This window comes from Augochlora pura, chromosome 2 (genome assembly GCF_028453695.1).
Source record: "Augochlora pura isolate Apur16 chromosome 2, APUR_v2.2.1, whole genome shotgun sequence".
NCBI classification, from domain to species: Eukaryota; Metazoa; Arthropoda; class Insecta; order Hymenoptera; family Halictidae; genus Augochlora; species Augochlora pura.
The window spans coordinates 21951156-21973382 of NC_135773.1; the positions used below are offsets into that span (position 1 = coordinate 21951156).

Below are 22227 nucleotides of genomic sequence, written 5' to 3' on the forward strand. Positions count from 1 at the left end.
CTGGTTAGCTCCCAAGCTACGCCCCTTCGCCCATGCCTGATCTACCTGCGATAACCGGTCGATAGAGGTCGAAACAAAAGGCTAGAAAAGTGGAAACAAGTAGTGTTGCAGCCGCGCCGCTCGTATTCGAGTTCGCCGGCGCTATCGATCGATTTGCTTCGATCGATTTCCATTGATCGATTTGCTTTGAATGAATTTGCATTGATCGATTTGCTTTGAATGAATTTGCATTGATCGATTTGCTTCGGTCGATCGCTGTCCCACCGTCGCAACCAGCGGTTCCCTCGCAGATCCATGCGACACGCGAGACATTCCCGAATTTTCAGCGATGCATCCCTTTTATCCGCACTTTTCTTTGTTCTTGTTGCCGCGCGTGCGTCTACGCAAGGCGAGCGGACGCAATCGCCGCCCGCGCGAAACGACAACGCGATGGTCGATCGAGAGAACGCGGATGTCAGTTATCGCGCGCCTTGAGATCCTTCCATATATATATATATATATATAATACTACTCGCTTAATAGGTGCGTTTTAATTCCTATATAATAATACCTATGTACGCGCGTGGACACAGAACGGATGTTCACGCGCGCCCTGTCTCCCCCCGCCACTTCGACGCTAAACTCTTTCACCCCGGGTTTACGTATAAATATTTTCGCACGCGTCCCACATCGGCCGCTGTAATATTCCTTGTACGCGCGCGTGTTTATGTGTGTGTGCGTGTGTGCGTGCGTGTCCTCTGTGTACGGTTTTGTATATATGCGCGCGTGTGCGACCGCCGCGTGTATTCGCGCGTGCGATTACGGTCGCGCGTTAATGATCGCGCGAGCTCATATGCTCTCGGTATATTTGTTCTCGGTAATACGCGTACGTGAACGTCATTATTTTTTTTTTACTCGTTAATATAAAATCGGCAGTTCGGGCAGTTCGACGTCTCGCCGCACGACTCTAGCCTTACGTATGAAACCAGATTTACAAAAATACGTTGCGCGTGTGTTTCGCGTATTTGGCACTTTTACTCCCCTCTCTCTCTTTCTCTCTCTCTGACCTTTCCTCGCACCCTCCCTTCCCTGCTCCCCATCACCCCCACCCCCAGCCACAGCCAAAACTAGTTCTCGATCGCATTCGTTTCGGTCACATCGTTCTTCCCTTTTCTCTCGTTTACATGCAAGCCTGATCACGCACACTGTACATACATTCTTGCACATTTAACCTCTCTCTTTCTCTTTCTTTCGAACTCATTTGCTCCCTGCACCCTCGTCGCTCGCAATCAAATTACCTTTCTCAAACAATCCTTCAGTTTCTCTCGATTTCTCTCGATTTCTCTCGATTTCTCTCGATTTCTCTCGCGCTCTCCCTCTCCCTGTACCCCTTGGTATTCGAAGGGTCCGGCACAGAGATCCCCAGGTAATCGTACCAGGTCCATAGCTCGGAGAGGGAAAGGTCCACGCCACGGATACACCGGATACGTCGAGAATGGAGGTACGACGAACCCAGTCACCTGAACGAAATCGTAACACGAATCCTCTTCCATCCTGCTCGGTATCGTTTCGCGCGCTCGCGAACCACGTCCGCCGTTTCGTTTTCGTTTTCGTTACCGTCTCCGGACCGTAGTCCCGTCCGTTCTGGAGACTGTCGTGTTTTGGCAGCAGCAACAGCATCAGCGGCAGGCGGCGACGACCCGGGAGAGGGACCTTTCTCCGCGTCGACGCGATAAATCGGCAGTATTCGATGGCGGGCGGCGTCTACTGGACGACGGCGGCGGCGACGACGACGGCGTCGACGACGTGGACGGCGACGCCGACGGCGACGAGGACGACGTCGTAATGTACGACGACGGCGACGACGACGGCGACGACGACGACAACGACGCCGACGACGACGACGACGACGACGGCGACGACGACAACGAGGACGATAACGAAGACAAAGACGATGGAGACGACGACGACGACGCCGGCGACGACGCGGCAGCAATAATAGCCGCCGACGCTGCGTACGCGGCGCAAGGCCGCGCGGAATCGTCGACTAGTCCTCCTCGGGACCCATGTTCATCTGCATCATCTTTTTCTTCGCGATCTTGCTGTACTTGATGTCGATCGGCTTCGTCGTGTCGTAGAGACTCGGCGCTTGGAGAATAATTAACACCGTTCCCACCACGCACGCCACCGTGAATATCCACAGGAAGATCCGGTCGAGAACCATCGCGACGTACTTCCAGTCCTCCTCCACCTGCAATCCAGAAAAACGGAAGCCGAGTTATATTAATTTTCGTATTTTAAACCTTTTTTGGGACGGAGACACTCGACGGGCGAGCGTCGCTGCGGACGACAAATGTTGGAGCGCGCAGCAAAGAAAATATTCATGTCGCACGTTTGCGTTATAAAAACTAAAGTTTTGTTCAAATAAAACTTCATTGCTGAAAGTCTCTAATTTCATTGAGAGGCAACTAGACTTCTTAGGCTAGTATCCCCATGCGTATCTTATCGTTTAGAATGATAGACGTACGCAACAGCAGCGCGAGAATTGGGCGGCTATAGGCTAAAGGGTTAACATTCCTTCGATTACGGGAACAAACCCTTTTCAATAACACATACAAGAGTACTAGTTTTCGATTAACCATAGAAATCGAGAAGATGATGCACCGGACGGTAGAAGACAAATGCAATTGTTTGATTTCAATGTTAACGTTTCTAAGAATCAACTCGTCATATAATTAATATAATGAGACACGATTCTCTTATTTTAGAATAGTATGGTGTCTCATTTGGATATTCAAATGTGATAAAGTAAAGATGAACTAGTAATAGCGTGCAACCAATGGACTCTTGTCGCCGCGAATATTTCGCGTCTGACTAGTTTGCTTTGTTCCACTGTCTTGCATGGAAATAAATAGAGAACTGTATCGCCTGTCTAACTGACGACTTTTCAGTTAGATTTGGTACAGCGATGTAGCTTGTAAAACTGAATCAAATCTTTGGTTTTAGGGACAGATAATTTCTGGGATAATTAATGTTAAAGTTGTTAATAAAGACTTTCTTCAATTCCTCAGCATGGGAAAAGTTCGACTTCGACCGATGATGCTATATCATATGATGATATACGTCCAAGAATAATTGATTGAACTATGCTTTTGCAAAAGATCTTCTGACTCAAAAGAGATGCTAAAAGATATAGCTCAAAATCAGTACAATTTATTTTATTTTATTAATACTATAACAGTACTAATGATATAGTAATATAATATATAGTTAGTATACTAATAGCACCATAATATAGTACTAATACTATAATAGTATTATTAATACTGTATTATATTCATATCATATAAATAAAATATTATATTATAACATTACGAACAACAATTTTGTTTAAACACCAAACTCTCGTCAAAAAACAAAAACCTGTCGCCTCCACCCTACAAAAAAGTCGATCTTCCATCTTGTTCAAATAGTTAATCGATAACCGACAAGCTCGATTATCTCGAAAATTTACAGACACCCGCAGCGACCGGAAAGATGATCCGTTTCACCGATATCTCGACAAGGAAGTCAAGCGAGAACAACATCGATCCCCCCTCTGGCATCCGCGCGGTACATTTTGACGGAGGGGGCGGCCATTCCAGCCAGCTGATCGGCCAGTATATCCGTCGGTCGCCGATCACCGGTGGGGGTGCCTCGGAAAAATTGTCTCGACTAAGGGCTGAGGATGAGCCCGTCGACTAAACTCCATCATAAACAAGCCGGGAGAGACGCAGCGAGAGGCGACGTTCCGAGTCGAACCGATCGCGAACCATCCCCTCTTCCGCCCCCACCTCCTACACCGGATCCCACGAAACACATTTCCCTGGCTATACGATCCCGTTCCGTGAACGAGAAACATTTTTCCATGTCTCTCCCCTCTCCATCTCGACCCTCTCTTCCTTTTTTCCTCTCTGCGGAGTATCACTCGGTTCGACCGAAGGGGGTGGACCCATCATACGTATACAGTCAGTACCATAAGTATTCGTACCCTCGTTGCTTACAAGGGAAATCTGTTGAAATCAAGGGACGCGTGTAAAATTTTGCAGTAAACTTTTTATTATGAATGGACACGCGTATAAAGTTTATTTATACCAAAAGTATAACAAAAAGTGCTTTACAGTTGGTTGTACATTTTTTAATTCTAGTTCTGTATCAGGCTTTCCCCAAACTTCACCTCTACCGTCGCATCCGAAAATATTAAATAAGATAATGAAAAGTTTATCGCAAAATTTTACACGCGTCCCTTGATTTCAGCAAATTTCTCTTACAAGCAACGGGAGTACGAATACTTATGGGACCGACTGTACGCGCCGTCAGTCGGTTGGCTTTATGTACCCGGGCTAAAAGGCGAGTCCTATCTTCGAAGTTTCAATCGAGCACCCTTACGACGTATACACAGTCGCCGGGCCGTACATCTCCCCGCTCGCGCTCGCGCTCTCGGAAACAACCGACAGAGACAACTGATCCGTCGTCCGGGAGGGTGTGTATCGGCTTCTCTCGATTCCCTACGCGACGCGGAAGGAAGTGGACGATAAAACAGACACCCGATACTTTTATGATATCCCTACTGGAAGTATAGAAAAGTGGCAGGGGGGCCGGGACAGAGGCGACGGCGGGGAGACGTATATAGGCGGGTATACCCAGTTTTCTGGGAATATATCGTTCCCTTTCAATTCCGTGGAAACCGCCACGGCCGACGTTTACCGACGCGAAACAAATAAACCAATGTTTGCCGGGTCGACAGCGTTTCTTTGCCTACACGGGGATAGGACAAGTTGCTCCGTTGTTCTTTCAAGCAAGATGCGCGCGCGCGCGCGCGAGAGTGAAGCTAAGCCGAGGCGAGGGCGAAATTACGGCGATCGAAAAACTTTGTTTAATCCGGGATCACGCCCGGCAAAATCCTTCTCGCCGGCACCTTCGCGACACCAGCCTTTGGCTGCCAGCCAATACGCTGCCGCTGCCGCCGCCGGAGGAATTCCGTTGCGGGTTTGTCGCAACGGCCAAGGAGTACCGGGTACGATCGTAAAACACAGTTCGCTCCTCGGGCTACGTCGAATATCCCTGTCGGCGGCGCATCCGGTAGCGGATCGTCCACCATTGGCGGAGGCGTAGCCACCCGCAGTCTTCGATCCGTAGGACGAGAGCAGAAAAATTCGAAGTATAGTAGTATGGATAAATATAACAGTGTAGTGTAAATTCCTCGAGAGGCTCGGAAGGGTTCGAGAAGAACACATAACTTAAATATTAGATATATTGGATAGTTTTGTCTGTGATTGATATGAAAGAAAATAGTCAACTTTGTATGCATTTAACCGTTAAAAACACAAGACACTTGACACAACTGAGAAAATCACCTCGTCTTACTACCTCACTTGGTCGAAAAGCTCATCGCCCACTAAGGGTTAATAATGTCTATTGCATAGTATTTAAAATAGAAAAATAAATAGAAATCGAAACAAAAAAATTTACCAAATAATTTATGCTTATAAAACTTTACACTTAAATTCCAGATAGAATTCGATCACCGATTAGACCATCCTAAGCAACTATACTTAGCAAAGGAATTCAAAGGTTGCTCCCTTAAATTATCGCGAACGAACTTCCTATTAATCTGTATTATAATCTCTAATAGTAAAGCAATTTTATCAATCTTCTCTGTCAGTAAAGAATACAGTCACGAAATATATAAAGAATACAGTCACAAAATATAGAAAGAATACAGTCACAAAATATGGAAAGAATACAGTCACAAAATATATAAAGAATAGAGTCACAAAATATACAAAGAATAGAGTCACGAAATATATAAAGAATAGAGTCACGAAATATATAAAGAATAGAGTCACAAAATATACAAAGAATACAGTCACAAAATTTGGAAAGAATACAGTCACAAAATATACAAAGAATACAGTCACAAAATATACAAAGAATAGAGTCACAAAATATACAAAGAATAGAGTCACAAAATATACAAAGAATACCGTCACAAAATATAGAAAGAATACAGTCACAAAATATAGAAAGAATACAGTCATAAAATATACAAAGAATACAGTCACAAAATATAGAAAGAATACAGTCAAAAAATATACAAAGAATACCGTCACAAAATATACAAAGAATACAGTCACAAAATATACAAAAAATACAGTTAAAAAATATAGAAAGAATACAGTCACAAATTATAGAAAGAATACAGTCAGAAAATATAGAAAGAATACAGTCAGAAAATATAGAAAGAATACCGTCGCAACCCGTAGATCGAATCCGCGCACGGCGAAGCCGCGGCAGCCAACAAGCAAATTGAATCTAACCGGAGCGCGGAGAGATCCCGGAGATGCTTCGATTTCCGCGTGCTGGCCGCGTCAACCGGAGGACTTCCGGTCGCCTGTAGAGAAGCCAAAACTCTCTGCTGGGGTGGCTGGCACGATACGATCGGGGGAGGGAGGAGAGGACACGGAAAGTCTGCCGGCGGCGGGCCATGAATTATCGACGCGGACTATCCGGTCGAGAACGCACTGCGGCGGAGTTCCGCTCCCTGCCAAAACTGTCCCCGCGTGCGTCTACGCTCCGCGGTCTACACGGACTACAGTCTACCGTCCACGGAAGAGGACGCGTGTTCGGGGCGTACAGTGATCGCAGCGATCCGGCTTCTGATTATGGTCGCGCGCGACATTTCGCTGCGGTGCATAACACCTCGTGCACTTTGCGCATTTTGTGCACTTTGCGCGTTTTGTAAACTTTGTAAATTTACTATATAAATTTGTAAACTTTGTAAATTTACTATATTGTAAACTTTGTATATTTCGTGCAGTTTGTTGTATACTTCGAGCGTGCGATGGGAATCGTATAAACCACTAAATCAAATTTCCAGTTAAAATGGCTTCGAGTGCAAAGGGTTAAAGTAGTAGACCTACGATAGAAATCGTAGGACGTTCTGATTCGACTTTTGACTTGCGACCGATCTTTGCGTCGCTCTTGGCACGCACAGCTGGAAATTAAATCGTAAAGTAAGGGGTTAACGCGTCGCGCACTTGGGGAACATCGTATACTTCGTAAACATCCTATACTTCGTAAACTACCTATACTTCGCAAATTTCGCGCGCCTCGTTCGGCCGAAAAAATGCCGGTCGATCGCGTTCCCGCCGCGTCGGCATTCCGTTCCGCGGAGCCCCGACGCTTCCTGCTCTCTCGCACCGGTGCCAGTGGTCTCGCCGGAAACAGATGCGACCTCCCGTAGGAACGGGGGACGGCGAAGCAAAGTAGTTCAACACTCCGGCACCGCAAACCGTCCCGGAATTAATTGTTTCGCGACCCATTCCGACGCCGCGAAACGAGTGTTCCGAGCGGATTTCATGGCCGGTCGGCCGACGAACTCGCAGCCCTTCCGGCTGCTACTGCTGCTCTACCGCCGCTGCGTCGACGAATCTGCGGACTGATTTTTACGAGCAACTTTCAGCCACTAGGACGAACGCTTGCGGAGTGCTTGGAAACGAGGATAGAAGGGACGGGGATGGTTTGTAGCGCGGGCTAAATGGTCACCAGGAATTTGAAAGATTCGGAGACACTGGTTCGGACTATTACACGGCGGAACTTTGATTATATGGGCGACGAGAGCGAATGGTTGGATATTAAAACAGTTATTTAGTTGAAATGCCAGATTTTGTCGGCGTTAATGTATATAGGAAGTCGTTTTGTGCTTCAATGCTTTAGTTCTTGGGTCGAAGATGTTGATACAGGTACTTTCGAAAGTATTTGATCACTGTTGTAACTTTGACTTTTACGCTGTATATTCAAATAAATGAATTAATTAATTAAAAATTCTCCACAATATATTAAAATAAAGCATATCTAAACGTAAGGACAACAAACATTTTTGATTTACAGTAAAATGTTGTACGCGTTGCTACTCAGGTCCTGTGACACGCTAGTATCGCGCTTCGAAGAGCCAGCCAACGCCAAAGAAGTCTTAGACGCGATCGTGTCCGCTCAGCTTCGGCTCCTGAAATCGATAGCCGGATAATCCGTGGATGAACATTTTCCCCACAGAGCGCGGACCATAAAAATCGCTGTCCGCGAAAAAAAGAAAAACGGCGATCGATTAAATATCAGCCGCAGGAAGTAACGAGCACGCGAGAGAGAGAGAGAGAGAGAGAGAGAGAGGCGGAGGAGAGGGCCGATCGCGCTTTCACCGCGCCGGCCGGGGCATTGATAGCATCCTTTTTACGCTCAAGTTTCATAAAACACGTCCGTAATATCGGAAAAGTGGAACGCGGAGCGTAATAATAGCGCCGTTACTCCAAGGGTCCCCGTTAAAACAAAAACAATATTCGCCGACACTTTCTGGAGACAGAGGCGGCCGGCTACGCCTCCTACTGTGTTCGTCCTCTTCGATGAATTATCATATTAGGTTGGAAACTATGAAACGGGCGTTTTGCTTTGGTGTTTCTTCAGCTGCGACGCCCGTTTCATAGTTTCCAAGCTAATATGATTATTCGTTACGGTGGAAACTATGAAACGGGCGTTTTGGATAGGTCTATCCTCAGCTGCGACGCCCGTTTCATAGTTTCCAAGCTAATATGATAATTCGTTACGTTGGAAACTATGAAACGGGCGTTTCTGTCTATTCTATCGCCAGCTGCGGCGCCCGTTTCATAGTTTCCAAGCTAATATTTTCGGCTGTCGAATTGCTCGTCCCTCGACCGACCCTGTAAAGTCTGTTAAAAATGGCGCCGGAGTTTTGGCAACTGCCTACAGCCTGAACAGGCTACCCGACTAGCTTGGAACGTCGGCTCGAACTTCTGTTAGCCGCGCGATCTACGACGGAGTTGTTCGTCAAAATGGCAGGTGAGAACGAGCCAACTTTCCGTCAGCCGCTCGATGCCGAATGGGGAGCAGCGTTCACGGCATACACAATCCGGAGACGCGGAATTTTGCACGGAGATTTCCAACGCAGGCGACACCGCGATGGCAGAAAATCCATTTGATAAATTTTCTTGATTTTTACGGAAAAAAACGTTATTTTTTCTGTTTGCGAATTGTGGGTTATTGCTTAGAAAATTTGGTCTTTTAACCCCTTTCCCGCTGTGATGATTAACACTTATTTTTCATTAATATTTTTAATAGTAGAATCAGATAATTTTTTTTTTCTTTTATTGTCTTTATGTCGAAGTTATGCCAATAGGACTGGAGAATTTTTTTTTCTTTTATTGTGTTTATGTATTTTTGTTTCTAGACTTTAATAATAGAAGAATTTATCTTTATTTCCACGTAGATGAAATTATTAATGTTCATATTTAGTAGATTTTTCTTTCAACTGACTTCTGCGTCATTTCTATTTTGATTTTTTATTTATTTTATTAATTATGAGGGATATGTAATATTAAGAAAATTATATTGTTTTGAAGCTTACGGTAATAGAATCTGACACATTTGTCTTAATAATTGACATTAAATTATTGGTTACTATGATAACCGATTTATAAAGTCGGCAAATTGTTAACTCTAATCTTAAAAATGAATTTGATCAATAAACAATAAATAGACGATAATAAACGTTGATAAACAATAACACTTCTCTCTTCTCACGATTTAACATATCGCGAACCACAAAAATACCTGAAACCATAACAACGCGCATCTCGACAAACATAAAGCCATTGAAAAATTTCGAACGGCACCTAATGCTCCGAACCGTGCACAACAAATATGCCGCCCAAATCGGCAACGTGCACCGAAAAATTGCATTTTTCCAGGAACTTCTCGGCGCGAGACTGCCGCTCGGCCCGTGCAAATATGAAACAGGACGCATAAATTCGTTCGAATTTAAGGCCGTCCCGGACGAATGTCTCAACTTCGAAATTTCCCGGGGCGTGGCGTGCCCCCCGTCCCGCAGACCAGAGAATGTCAATGCCTCGAACCAATTTCCAAGGAGTTTTACGCTCTCGGTACGGGCGACCGAAGTTCGGGCTCGCCCCCCGCAGTCGGCCGCCGCATTCGCCGGGAAACTTGGCGCGCGGGCTCCCCGAGCTCCTGTAATTTTTCCGAAAATTCCGAGGAAATTATTTCGTCGTTGGAACTCCAACGACGACGACGACGACGACGACGACCGGGTGGGTGGTACCTTAACGGAATTGTAGCCGGCCCCGCGCAACGAACTTTCGCCGCCCGTCGAAAAGATAATACCGTTTAATCTGCTCGGGCAAGCTTTGCGGTGCCGCACCGCCGGAATAAGTCTTTCGTAAATCGGCCGAAGGAGAGAGAGAGAGAGAGAGAGAGAGAGAGAGCGCACGCGGGGAGGGGAACCGCCGAGAAACGAGCACCTGAAATCGCGCTAATCCATTTGAGGATTTTATGCCTCGCCCTGCCATTCCGCCACCCCGCCGCACATCGCAATGTAATCCGTGGTAAATGAAAAGTTTATTGACAGACCTTCGCGGGCGCTTTCTTTTCTTTAAACGGGGGCGAGGGCAATTTAGTGGAAACGTAGAGGGTGGGTGAAAAATGGCGAGGGCGGCTGGGGGATGAATCCATGCGGAGAAATAAAGGCTTCGGTTTTACGAGAGAGAATAGCTCGAAGAAATTATTTATTTTATTCTCATTTTATTCTGCGCGAACTATATATAGCATTTAAAAAATTCTACAGCTATATCGGAGCTTGCAGACCACGTGATAAATTATTGCCACGGTGGCAAGCCGATTTATAAGCTACCGGTCGGTAAAGTGATTGATTGATTGATTGAAACTTTATCGTTTTTTTTTTTTTTTAAAGTGTCAATTACCTTCATTTATTTACATTCCTAGCTTTTAATGACAGAAGATCCTTCTTTAACCCTTTGGCTACGGCAGACTTTGGCACGGCCGTAGTTTTTCGTTAGACATGCATTTCTGAGGATGTATATTAAAATATTCAAAATATCGAATTCTGTTACATTATATCAATATTACTTGAAGTGAACAATAATATTAAGCTTCTTTACAATATATATATATATATATATATATATATAGCATAAATATTACACAATATATAATTAATCAAATTTAATAATAAACGGGGTGGAAATTTGATCTTGACGCCTATTGGCGCCTACGGTACCAGAAGGCCAACGTGTTTCGGACGCCAATAGGCGCCAACAGTAGTCAAAGGGTTAATAGCATAATTTTCCTTGATTATGTGCGCTTCGTTCGAAATTGTGATTTATTTCTGTGTTAAAGGAGGCGTAAGTTGCAGTAATTAATTTTAACCCTTTGCACTTGGGTGGTGAGTTTGAGACTAAAATTGTTCTGCCACGTTTCAAGACAATTTTTAAGAGTTATAGTTATAGAAACAATTGACAGCAATATTTACTATATTATTCACTAAATGTTCGTCACGAGTCTGACTCATTATACTGCAGGTAGTATAGTAAAAGGGAGGAAAGTGGTATAGTAAGAGAAAGATTTGTTCCGCAAAGGACAGGCGATTAGATCAATCCGCGCCATTTGCGGACAGAGAACGCCGAACACGTCGCAATGAATATCGCGGTGGAGCATGATTCAACGCCAGATTATGAAAACGTAATTGTTACGGCGTCGCGGCAGCTGTACAAGAGAAATAATGAGATACGAAGCGGCAGCCCAGCTCGGAGAGTTTAGGCGAGGCGGGGAGGGTACAGAGCGCGACTACTAACGAGGCAAGAAGCGCGACCGCTAAACGGGGGTGGGGTGCCACTTTGCATGATGTATGACATCGAAGTGACTCCTACATTATCGAGGCTCCTTCTCTTTCGCTGTCGGTCCATCTCGACACACCGAGAGCAGCAGCAGCAGCAGCAGCAGCGGCAGCGCGGTTCTTTGCACGAAGTCAAAGCGAAGAGACTCGAAGCCGGTTAACCACCTCTCGCCTATTCACGGCAGGACCACGGGGCGGAAGCGTGTCGGCGACGACGGTAAAGGCGTTTGCCCAACTAATAACACGCTAACCAGCCTGGGCCGCGTCGTCCTCAAAGAACACGCGGGCCGTCCTTTTGTCTTCGTCTCGCCTCTCGCCCCGCGCCCGGGCGATTCTTTTTCTGCCGGCGTCGCTGCGAGCAGCGGAAGAAACTGCGGCGGCAAACTTCGTTTTCGCGACGGTTTCGCGCGGGCGGCGTTAAACTCGCGCGGCCGGAAGAGTCGACGAGAGCGAGCAGGGCGATTTTAACATTGGGTTCGCGGGGAATTTTTTTGTGTAACTGTCTTTACGGCAATTTGACGCGTGTTGAAAGAAATTAAGATTTTCTGGGATAAGTGATTTATTTTTAACCCTTTCTCCCTCCCAATTACTGAGTAGTTGAGGTACAGAATGCTAAGAAGTAAGTAGACGTCGTTTCTTGTTCTCTAAATTTTACAATGATGTATAGTATATTTACTAAGATCGTTTTACTTTCTAAAATATAAAATAATCAAATTTATTTTTTTAAATATTACAGTCGACTGTTTGGGGCATGCAGCGTTGGCAGGCACTCGATTTAGAAAAATGGAGTAAAGTATCAAATACATAAAGGGTTGCACGTTTATGATTAAGTAGAGTCTTTTATTAAGAATGCAAATAATCTATTAAGACAGAGATTCCAAGCAACTGGATAGCAAGTGCTGTTGGTTTTAAACTAATTTTGGTAGTATACTTTTATACTACGAAATTAATTAATAAATAACCATATATTCGAAGCTATTAAATCTAGAGTAAAATAGAAACAGATTCACAAAAATGGTATCACTGAAACTTCAAAATGCCTTTGGCTGCATTAAACATCAACATTTAATGCATAAACTTCTCAAAATTCAAGTAGCAATTATGCCAACTAAACTAATATTCAATTATCTGACCGACAGTACCCTAACACTGTGCATCTTCATAAATAACGTCATAGAAACCCGAATTGGCTATACGTATACAAAATACACAAAATGATAAATACTTAAAGCACAATTAAACCAATTTAAGCCTCACTTGGACGAATGGAAGCTGAAATGAAACAAAAAGAAATCCTAAGCAAGAAATCCATCGCAGGAGAAGCGTCTCGCACGTCGCAAAAATGTCCAGATTAAATCCACAAGCGTCCCTGGTCCATAATAAGACACCTAAACAAATTTACTATAGATCTATAAGCCAGAGGCAAAAACTTTCGGGATCCAATAAATAAATCCTCTTAGCAGATTTTTCTATCCGCTCATAGCCTAAACTAATCCCCTAAACGCAAGTACCAAAGCTAGTCTAGCACGCGAGCGATCAGTCCTCTTCTATGGCTATGAAATATGGGGCTGCAACAGCCAATATCCATTTCGATGATATTCGAACGATGTGAAAACAAATAGAAAATCACGTCGGCAAAACAAACGCATGAAATATTCCTATAACAAATCACTATACGTATCCCTATCGAAGGCTTTTAACGCTGTCACAAAAACGCACTAATAGCGAGAATAAATAGGCGAATAAAATCCGTAAACGATACTGTTAAAAACGTTACATGTACAGATTATAAAATAAAAGTGTTTTGTATTAACAATTTACGCGACTGGTCATTCGGTCGTAAATATTTAATTCAACGTTACGATTTTGATTTTATTTATTTTATTAATCGCGATATTTAAACAATTATATAATCTAATATTTAAACAATTATATAATAATATTGAAGATTATGGCAGTATAATCTAACATATTTATCTCAATGATAAATATAAAATTAATGGTCACATAGAATGAATTTTGTTATACAAAATGGAAATACTATAAGCAGAAAAATTATTTTAGATTCAGTTAAAATGCAGTTGAAATGGCTTCGAGTGCAAAGGGTTAAGATTACTATATCAAGAATCGTCTCACGTACGCTATACACTTATGCCACTCGATCTTGTATGTGCTACCACGAACGCGAACCATCGACCACGCAAGACAATAGATTTTTGTGAAATCGTAGAAGCAAAACGCGCTGCCCTAGCGCGTCCAACTATTATCCCAAACATTTGTCAACGTCGAGGGTTCCACGGTGCACAAATGACAAGGCAGGACAGCCCGTTCCGCTTGACCCCACGTCTGATGAACAGCAGTTGGAGCTATAGGCATTAAGCAAACGTCGGATTATTGGCCACCAATCCAGCCCGCATTACTTTGCCCAGTCAACTTGTCATCTCTGCGCAGCACAAAGAACGAATCGTTTCATGTATCACAGTCGCGAAACGGTCCCCTAGGCTGCAATGCCACGGCATAGTGAACCAAATGAGGGGATCAGCTATGCTTAAGTAGGCCTCACAATGCCTCCAAAGGGTCCCTGGGGTTTGATACTATGTATATGTGTTATATAGGGAATCGGTATCGGAGGTGGGCCAACGGAGAAAGTCGCAGCAACGCGTAATACGAATTATATAAATTATATAAAATTATATATAAATTATATAAAATTATATTTAAATTATATAAAATTATATTTAAATTAAAAAGAAATCCACGTGATTCGTGTAACTCCCGCAACTTCCAAAATTTATTATTAGGTCCATCGGAAAATTCTATCAGTTCTTAAAAAGTAATGAAGTAATAAATTTTCTATGCACTTATAATAATATTTATTGTACCATTGTGATAATTAAATATAACCGTAATTTATGCCTTCTTGCCAGCGTGATGGCAATTTATGAGTATCATTTTTGAGAAATATATGTCGCAAATGAAATCACATAATCTTGACATGATTTTCCGGTAGATATGATATATTAGGCAATCAATTTTGCCATACAAAAATCGCGTGGTTTAATGTACTAGGTTGGAAACTATGAAACGGGCGTCGCAGCTGTTCAAAGATTAAACAAGAACGCCCGTTTCATAGTTTCCAACTTAATACTCAACGATAAGTCAGACAACTTGTATTTTCCATAGGCTAGTATCTTTATAACCACTACTATGCACGATGCATACTTAACAAAATACAAAAACGCTCGTTTCATAGATTTCAATCTAATAAATTGGTTAGAAGTCGTGTTTCTGCAATATATTAGGTTGGAAACTATGAAACGGGCGTCGCAGCTGAGGATAGAATAGACAGAAACGCCCGTTTCATAGTTTCCAACCTAATACTCAACGATAAGTCAGACAAACTTGTATTTTCCATAGACTAGAACCTTTATAACCACTACCATGCACGATGCATACTTTTTAGGATATTCCGGGACTGATACATTGCTTCTCAGTGTTGTCTATTCGCTAGTGATAACAAAAGCTCTGTTCGTAATTTTTCTACGCTCATTAAAATTCCTGTTAGGCGTGTCATCGAACCTGGAAGTCGAACCAGGGACCGCGGTCATTGGATTCCGATGCGCGCGGATCGTTTCCCCGCGTAGTTGAAACGGAAAACGACTGTCCGATGGTAACGGTCGGTTATGCGGCTCGATATGGGCTCCCCTGTGCGCGCGTTCCACAGCTTTAACGGGATCCTCATTCGCGAAACGAGAGATACAAGCGTAATTCGGCGTCGAAATCCCTTTCGACCCGTTCGCGACAAACTCCCCGGGCCCGCGGTGTACGTCGATGCGCGAAATCATCGATTTCCCACCTCGGTTTCACACGCTTTTCCCGCGATGAAACGAGAATAGACGCGAGCGCGTTTCACCGTTTCGTTCGATCGTCGGAGGTCTGAGAATTTTCAACGATTCGGAGAACTGGTGGAAGAGAAAGGCTCGGTCGATCGAATACCGCGCCGGAAATGGAAACCCGGCCTTCTTCGCGGCTGCTTTGGCCGTTAAGCTGCCTCGCCTGTCAGCGATTTTCTTCTCTTAACGATTGCACGATGTGTGACGAATGCTGACGATGATAGCGTAATTTCAGCGTAAATCTCCTTTTCCGGGCGATGGGAGATAAGAGTGCTTGTGATCGTGGTACTTTTGTTGTGTGAAATGTATTTCTTGAAGGATAAGGACCGAAGGATAAGGGGTTGAAGGATAAAGATTATTATAAAAATTCTTTAAAAAAGTTTGTTAAATTGCATTAATCTTCCCACGCTTAACACTCGAAGACCGCGCGTCGCTGGACAATCAGAACCGAAGCAATTGACAGCAATCGGATTCCGAGGTGCTTATATTTGATTAATACGATCCCTGATACCATCGCCGGTTACCCTAACCGGGTTCAGGCTAGCGACTCCTACGGCTGATTCGTTATAATTTGCTTTCGCTGACCCCGAGAGCCATATATATCCGGCGGCCACTCCTAATCACAGCTCGCGTACCTCGATTCACCGTGATTTGCGCACGGTCCATTTCCGATTCCATGACGCGGATTACTCGTAAAGATGAAAGAGAGAGCGCGGTCCTTCGATCGCCGATACAACCTGATCCATAACTCCGCGCGCCAGCACACACACCCCCCTCCCACCTTTCGCGATTCCTCTTCAGCACGAAATTCTTTCACGGGCACAAAACGAACACGCTGCTTTTATTATTTCATCCGCATCGTTCTACTTTTCCAAATGGGGTATCGATTCCCGGCGAAATCTCTCGCCGGCCGTTCAATCCCGCTCCTCTCTCTCTCTCTCTCTCTCTCTCTCTCTTTCTGTCTCTTTTTCTCTTTCGGCGAACTTCCGATTCGATCTTCGTGCTTTCCCTCCCATCCGCTAGTGTAAAAACGGAAAAACAAATAGCTTCGAGTGGCTGCAACGAAAAAAACCGACGTTTTAAGCGCCATCGCCGATCCATCGTAACCGTCGAGCAAACATACACGCGCGATTTATCGGGACAGGAATCGTCTCCCGTTTCAGAGGACAATCTCGGGAGAGGTCGCTCATCGCGTCGTACGCGCGCGTTGGTGCCCGGAATCGCGAAACTCTTCGAGCAAAATGATATTTCTCGGCAAGGAATTTTAACCACTTGTCGTACTTTAACGAGTCGGACTCGTGACGGAGATTTATAACAATAAGCTGTTAGGTATGAACGTTCACTCGTTCCTTTAAGTGGGAATCAAATTTTATTCTATCGTCACCGATATTGAACCCTTTGCACTCGAAACAATTTTAACCCTGAACTTCGAATAACATTTCTGGCTTATGGTATTTTTATTTTATGCAACAGAGTGCATTTTGAGGCTCGTGATGGCTAATAAATAATAATTCTAGTAATAAGTTAAGAAATAATATTTCTAGTAATAAGTTAAGGAATAATATTTCTAGTAATAAGCTACTAAATATAAATGTTTATCCGCTAATTTCTGAAGGAATCAAATTTTATTCTCTCCTTGCCAATATTTAAATTATCGAGTAGTGAGAACGTAATGAATACGAAATTACTTTTTCTTCTAAGAAATTGGTGCAATCGAAAAAATTTCTAATCATACTAATCGTAAAGAAAATGGTAATGGTTATTATTAGGTAATTTTGGGTTGGAGAGATACGTGACTTGCTGGATGATGGTTCAGAGGTAAGTGTTGAGAGGGTTCTATCTCGCAGCTCTTTCACTGGAAGACGATCCTACCTTTTAAAGAACCCGTAGGAGACATTTTTCCAGGATTTCGTGAAACGACAGAGAGCATAAAACCCACAGGAAGCGATACTTCGTCAAACTTGTACAAGGAGAATAAATAAAGACGCTAGGAACTCCGTTCAATTTGGCTTGTAGGGTCACTTTTACTGTGACTTCTGGACACCGAGCTGTTTGACAGACAGCATGTAACCCACACTAAGATTGAATTGCAACGAGCATCTCGGCATTAGACAATTATATGTTCATCGAGTGCTCGACAAAAATTATTATTATTATTATTATTATTATTATTAATATAATTCTGTATTAACCTCTTAGGCACAAGATTTAGCGTGAATAGAATTTTTCACAATTAAATTACCATTTTTCTTAATGTATATATTTTTGGTATAGCTACGTATTGTATTAGCTATATATATTCCTTTCTTAGTGTACTGTATATATACACTTTCACTTTAATCGTTTACTTTAATAATCATTCAGAGAACATGTCGTACAGAAAAATTTTAAATCGTCTGCAAAGAGCAGCGTTTTACAGGAACGAAAAACTTTAGGTAGATCGTCAATGAATATGATGGTTGGATCCTTGATGTACTCCAGACGTAATGCACGCAGATTCATATAATTGACGGTCGTAAATTGACACTAATATCTCGATGATCCAATAAAAGTAGATCGCAAAGGATAGAGAAATTCCGTGCGGAAAAAGGAAGCAAAGAATCGAGGAATCTCAATGAAAGATTGACCCCTTAGCTTACAATGACGTCGTAAGTCTATGGGGCCACACATGAAAAAGACGCCTCAGAGGCGTCGTAAGGTTACCGGGCCGAACATAAACCAGAGCTTGGACCCGCACAGTTGGAAATCAAGTGGTAAGGCAAGGGGTGAAATTAGTATAGAAGGTACTCACACTCTCGAACTTGTCCTTGTTCTTAGCATGCTGAGCGATGAACCTGGCGTCGTCGATGGTCTTCTCGATCTCGCGCACCAGCGGCTTCTCGAACGTGGGGCTGACGTCCTCGTGAACGTATGCGGGGCTGGCCGGGCCGAATAGGTCGTCGTCAGCCCCGGGCAGTGGCAGCGCGGGCAGGGGCTCCTCGAAGCACGGGGCGACGGTCCCGACGGCGCCCAGGTCGTACCTGGTCGCCGACGGCGGCAGCCCGTGGGCGGGTATCTCGTAATCGCCGCTGAACCGTTTCCCGTAGTACGCGTCGTACTTGTCAGTCTCTTGTACATGGAACACATCGGTGAGCATGCCGTCGGACGCTTTCCCGTTCGCCGCCTCGACGTCCTCGTCCTCGTCGTCGTCGTCCTCGTCGTCGATCGGCTCGCCATCGGCCACGCCGATCATCCCCATGCCGCCGTTCCTCGCGTCCTCCTCGTCCTCCTCCTCCTCGTCCTTGCTCGGCCTCTCGATGAAGAGGAACCGCGGCAACACCTGTATGAACACCACCCGCACCCATTTGGCCATGCGGTGGGTCACCGGCGAGCGAAAGTTCACGTTCAGCACGGCGATCGTCACCACCACGGACAGGGTGACCAGAACCATCGTGAACAGCAGGTACTTGCCGAGAAGCGGCACCGTCAACGACGTGGGCGGTATGATCTCGGCAAGCAGCAGAAAGAACACCGTCAACGAGAGGAGTATCGAGATCGAGAGCGAGACCTTCTCGCCGCTGTCGCTCGGTAGGTAGAACACCAGCACCGAGAGAAACGATATGCCCACGCACGGTATGATCAGGTTCACCGTGTAGAAGAGGGTCTTGCGGCGCAAGGTGATATTGAACACGATATCCGGGAATGGTTCCTCGCAGCATATGTAGAACGCCTCGTTCCTCACGGCAGGCACTTTTATGATGTCCCACTCGACGGAAATGTAGTAGTCGGTCAGGTCGATGCCGACTTCGATGCGGTTCGACTCCTCGGTCTGGGCCAGGTGGCGGAGGTCGACCTGCGAACAATATTTACAATACTTATTAGACGGCTTCACACACCATTTCACGCATTTCAATATTTTATTACTTTGTTACTTAATATTCTATTACTTTGTTACTTAATATTCTATTACTTTGTTACTTAATATTCTATTACTTTATTACTTATAATTTTATTACGTTATGTTGTAGATATTATGAAGCGTGTTTGGAACCGAATGGCAACCGCGAGTAAGGGTGTGTGATCATCTAAGCGTCTATAACGAAGTTAAAAAAGTGTATAGAAAATTTCATGTCCCCTTTTTCTTTAACGTCCACCGTTTCGCGACGCAACGAAATAACGTTATAAAATAGCTTAAATATCACGGCCAAGAGACTTTCGATGCCCCGCCGAAGGTATCTCTTAAATCAGCCCCGGCCTCGAAGATTTCCGGATCTTGTTCCGCAGAGCTATCCCGCCCACTCGATTCCTATTCTCTCTAGCGCTACCCGCGATTCAATTGCGCGGAGAAGGGAAGAGAAAGGAGGAGGAGGAGGAGAAGGATGAGAAGGGAGAGGAGGGAGCAGAGGGCGAAAGACGAAGAAGCGAAGAAAGGATCGAAGGGAAGTCGAGAAAAAGCCGAGCCGAGCGAACCAACGAAATTGGATACCTCTAATGGGTGGCTGGGCGGTAGCCTAGAACTCTTTCTCGAACCTGTCGTATCTGGAAACGGAAATAAACTTTGGGGAGTGGAGCCAAATATCTGTGTGTCCCTCTCTCTCTCTCTCTCTTTCTCTTGCCGAACTTCCGGCACTCACAGAATGCGGCTTGATCCTCGCCGGACCGCTTCTTAAGATCCCCGGATAGATTCCCGGCGAGATGGCGGACTCGCGTTAACCTCGGTTCGTTCGCTTCCCTTCCCTCGTCCGATGCTCTTTTCCCCCGTTTTCGTTTCTGCCGGATGCTCGGACTGGCAAAACTTGCTTGGCCCACGAAAGTACAACCCTTACGTCCGAGTGGTGGGGGAACGATTTAATTAACACATTCCGGGCCATGTGGACCATTAACGCTTAAATATCTACTTAATGCGTCAACAAATATTTTGTGACAAGTTAGAAATCGACGAATTATTTTCCACCGAAAGAGTGGACTGTAATATGTTTATTCTATAGTTGAATTGACAATTTCGCCATTTTCAACAGTCTTAGGTCGGTCGAGGGACGAGCATTTCGACAGCCGAGAATATTAGCTTGGAAACTATGAAACGGGCGTTTTTGTATAGTCTGTGAACAGCTGCGGCGCCCGTTTCATAGTTTCCAACCTAATACTCAACGATAAGTCAGACAACTTGTATTGTCCATACACCAGTATTTTTATAACCACTACTATGCACGACGCATACTTAACAAAATACAAAAACGTCCGTTTCATAATTTCCAATCTAATAAATTGGTTAGAAGTCGTGTTTTCCCAATATATTAGGTTGGAAACTATGAAACGGGCGTTTTTGTATAGTCTGTGAATAGATGCGGCGCCCGTTTCATAGTTTCCAACCTAATACTCAACGATAAGTCAGACAACTTGTATTTTCCATAGACTAGTATCTTTATAACCACTACTATGCACGATGCATACTTTTTAGTATAAGTCGTGTTTTTCCAACATATTAGTATGCAACATATTTCTGTGATTTTGTCAACATTTTCTACGACAGGCCTACAAGGCGCATCTTTAACTTGAAAAATACCTGAACGGAATCGACGAAACCAAAATTGCGCGTAACAACCGTTTCGGCCGACACCGAATGTACCGTGTCTCTCTATAATTATCCTCGGTTTTACGAAGGACTTGTTGAACCGCGATCGACCGTCCCGGGGGAAATAAAGAAAACGATGCCATCGATATGTCCAAGTAGGTCGAGCTCTCTCTGCCAGTCGTCGTCTCGAGCGCCTCCTTTGTCGCGGGGAATCGCCGGACAAAGTGAGTAACGAGCTACGAACGAGCATGTCAAAGACCGCCGATTTAAACGGAAATATTGACACAGAACGGAGCACTTCCAGACTTGAAAGTCCGAGAGAACACCGGCAGCCGCGATAGTCTCTCTATAGTATACGTCGTGTTCTGTATTCGACATTGGATGCAAATCCGTGTGATCCGTCACGTGATTTTGGAGTTTTCTTTTCGGGAAGACGCGATCCGTTCGCGGGAATTTCGCGTTCGAGAAATCTGCGAGATTTTAATATGAAATTGGATGCGACGATTATTGCAAGGGCGAGAGAAACATTAACCCTTTGCACTCGAGCGGCGACTCTGCGGCGCCATTGAGATTACTGTAATACATACCAAAATTATTTTTAATGGACATCGCCAAAGCTTTGATTTAAAAATTGTTAAAAGTGTAACTATTAAAATAAAATAAATATTGTTACATAAAATGGAGACACCAGAAGCTAGAAAAATTATTTTAGATTTGCTGTTGAAACGGCTTCGAGTGCAAAGGATTGATGACTGAAATAATTATTCACATTTTAGATATTCGCAGCATCGAACGAGCTATTTTACATTCAATGTTTCCGCGATAAAGACAACGCACGACAGTAATGAGACAATGAAGTTTTAAGAACGCGTATAACTGACAGAAGATAAGGAAGTTGTAAAACAAGTTACGTGTAATTGGCGCAGATAAAAGGGGTTGTAGAAAGCAGCCTTCTAAAGTAAACCTTCAAACTTCTAAACTTCAGAAACTGGAGAAAGACTGAAGTTCTGCTTTAAAAATAAAGTTATTCAATTTAAAGAATAGAA

At 44.2% G+C, this 22227-nt stretch overlaps 1 protein-coding gene across 8 annotated transcripts in view; it reads right to left on the reverse strand.

The window, feature by feature from the left end:
- Positions 1 to 2026: 2026 nt before the first annotated feature.
- The window catches only part of Nachralpha1 (nicotinic acetylcholine receptor alpha1), a 111004-nt gene continuing 90803 nt past the window's right edge, over positions 2027 to 22227 (reverse strand). The window contains exons 5-7 of one of the 8 annotated variants that reach the window (XM_078188151.1): positions 18884 to 19462; positions 18422 to 18838; positions 2027 to 2230 (exon numbers count right to left, since the gene is read on the reverse strand). In XM_078188151.1, the coding sequence (XP_078044277.1) occupies positions 2027 to 2230; positions 18422 to 18838; positions 18884 to 19462 (1200 nt within the window). Of the gene's footprint in view, positions 2231 to 18421; positions 19463 to 22227 lie in introns of all 8 variants that reach the window. The other 7 variants (XM_078188172.1, XM_078188166.1, XM_078188161.1 and 4 more) reach the window with 7 other exon arrangements.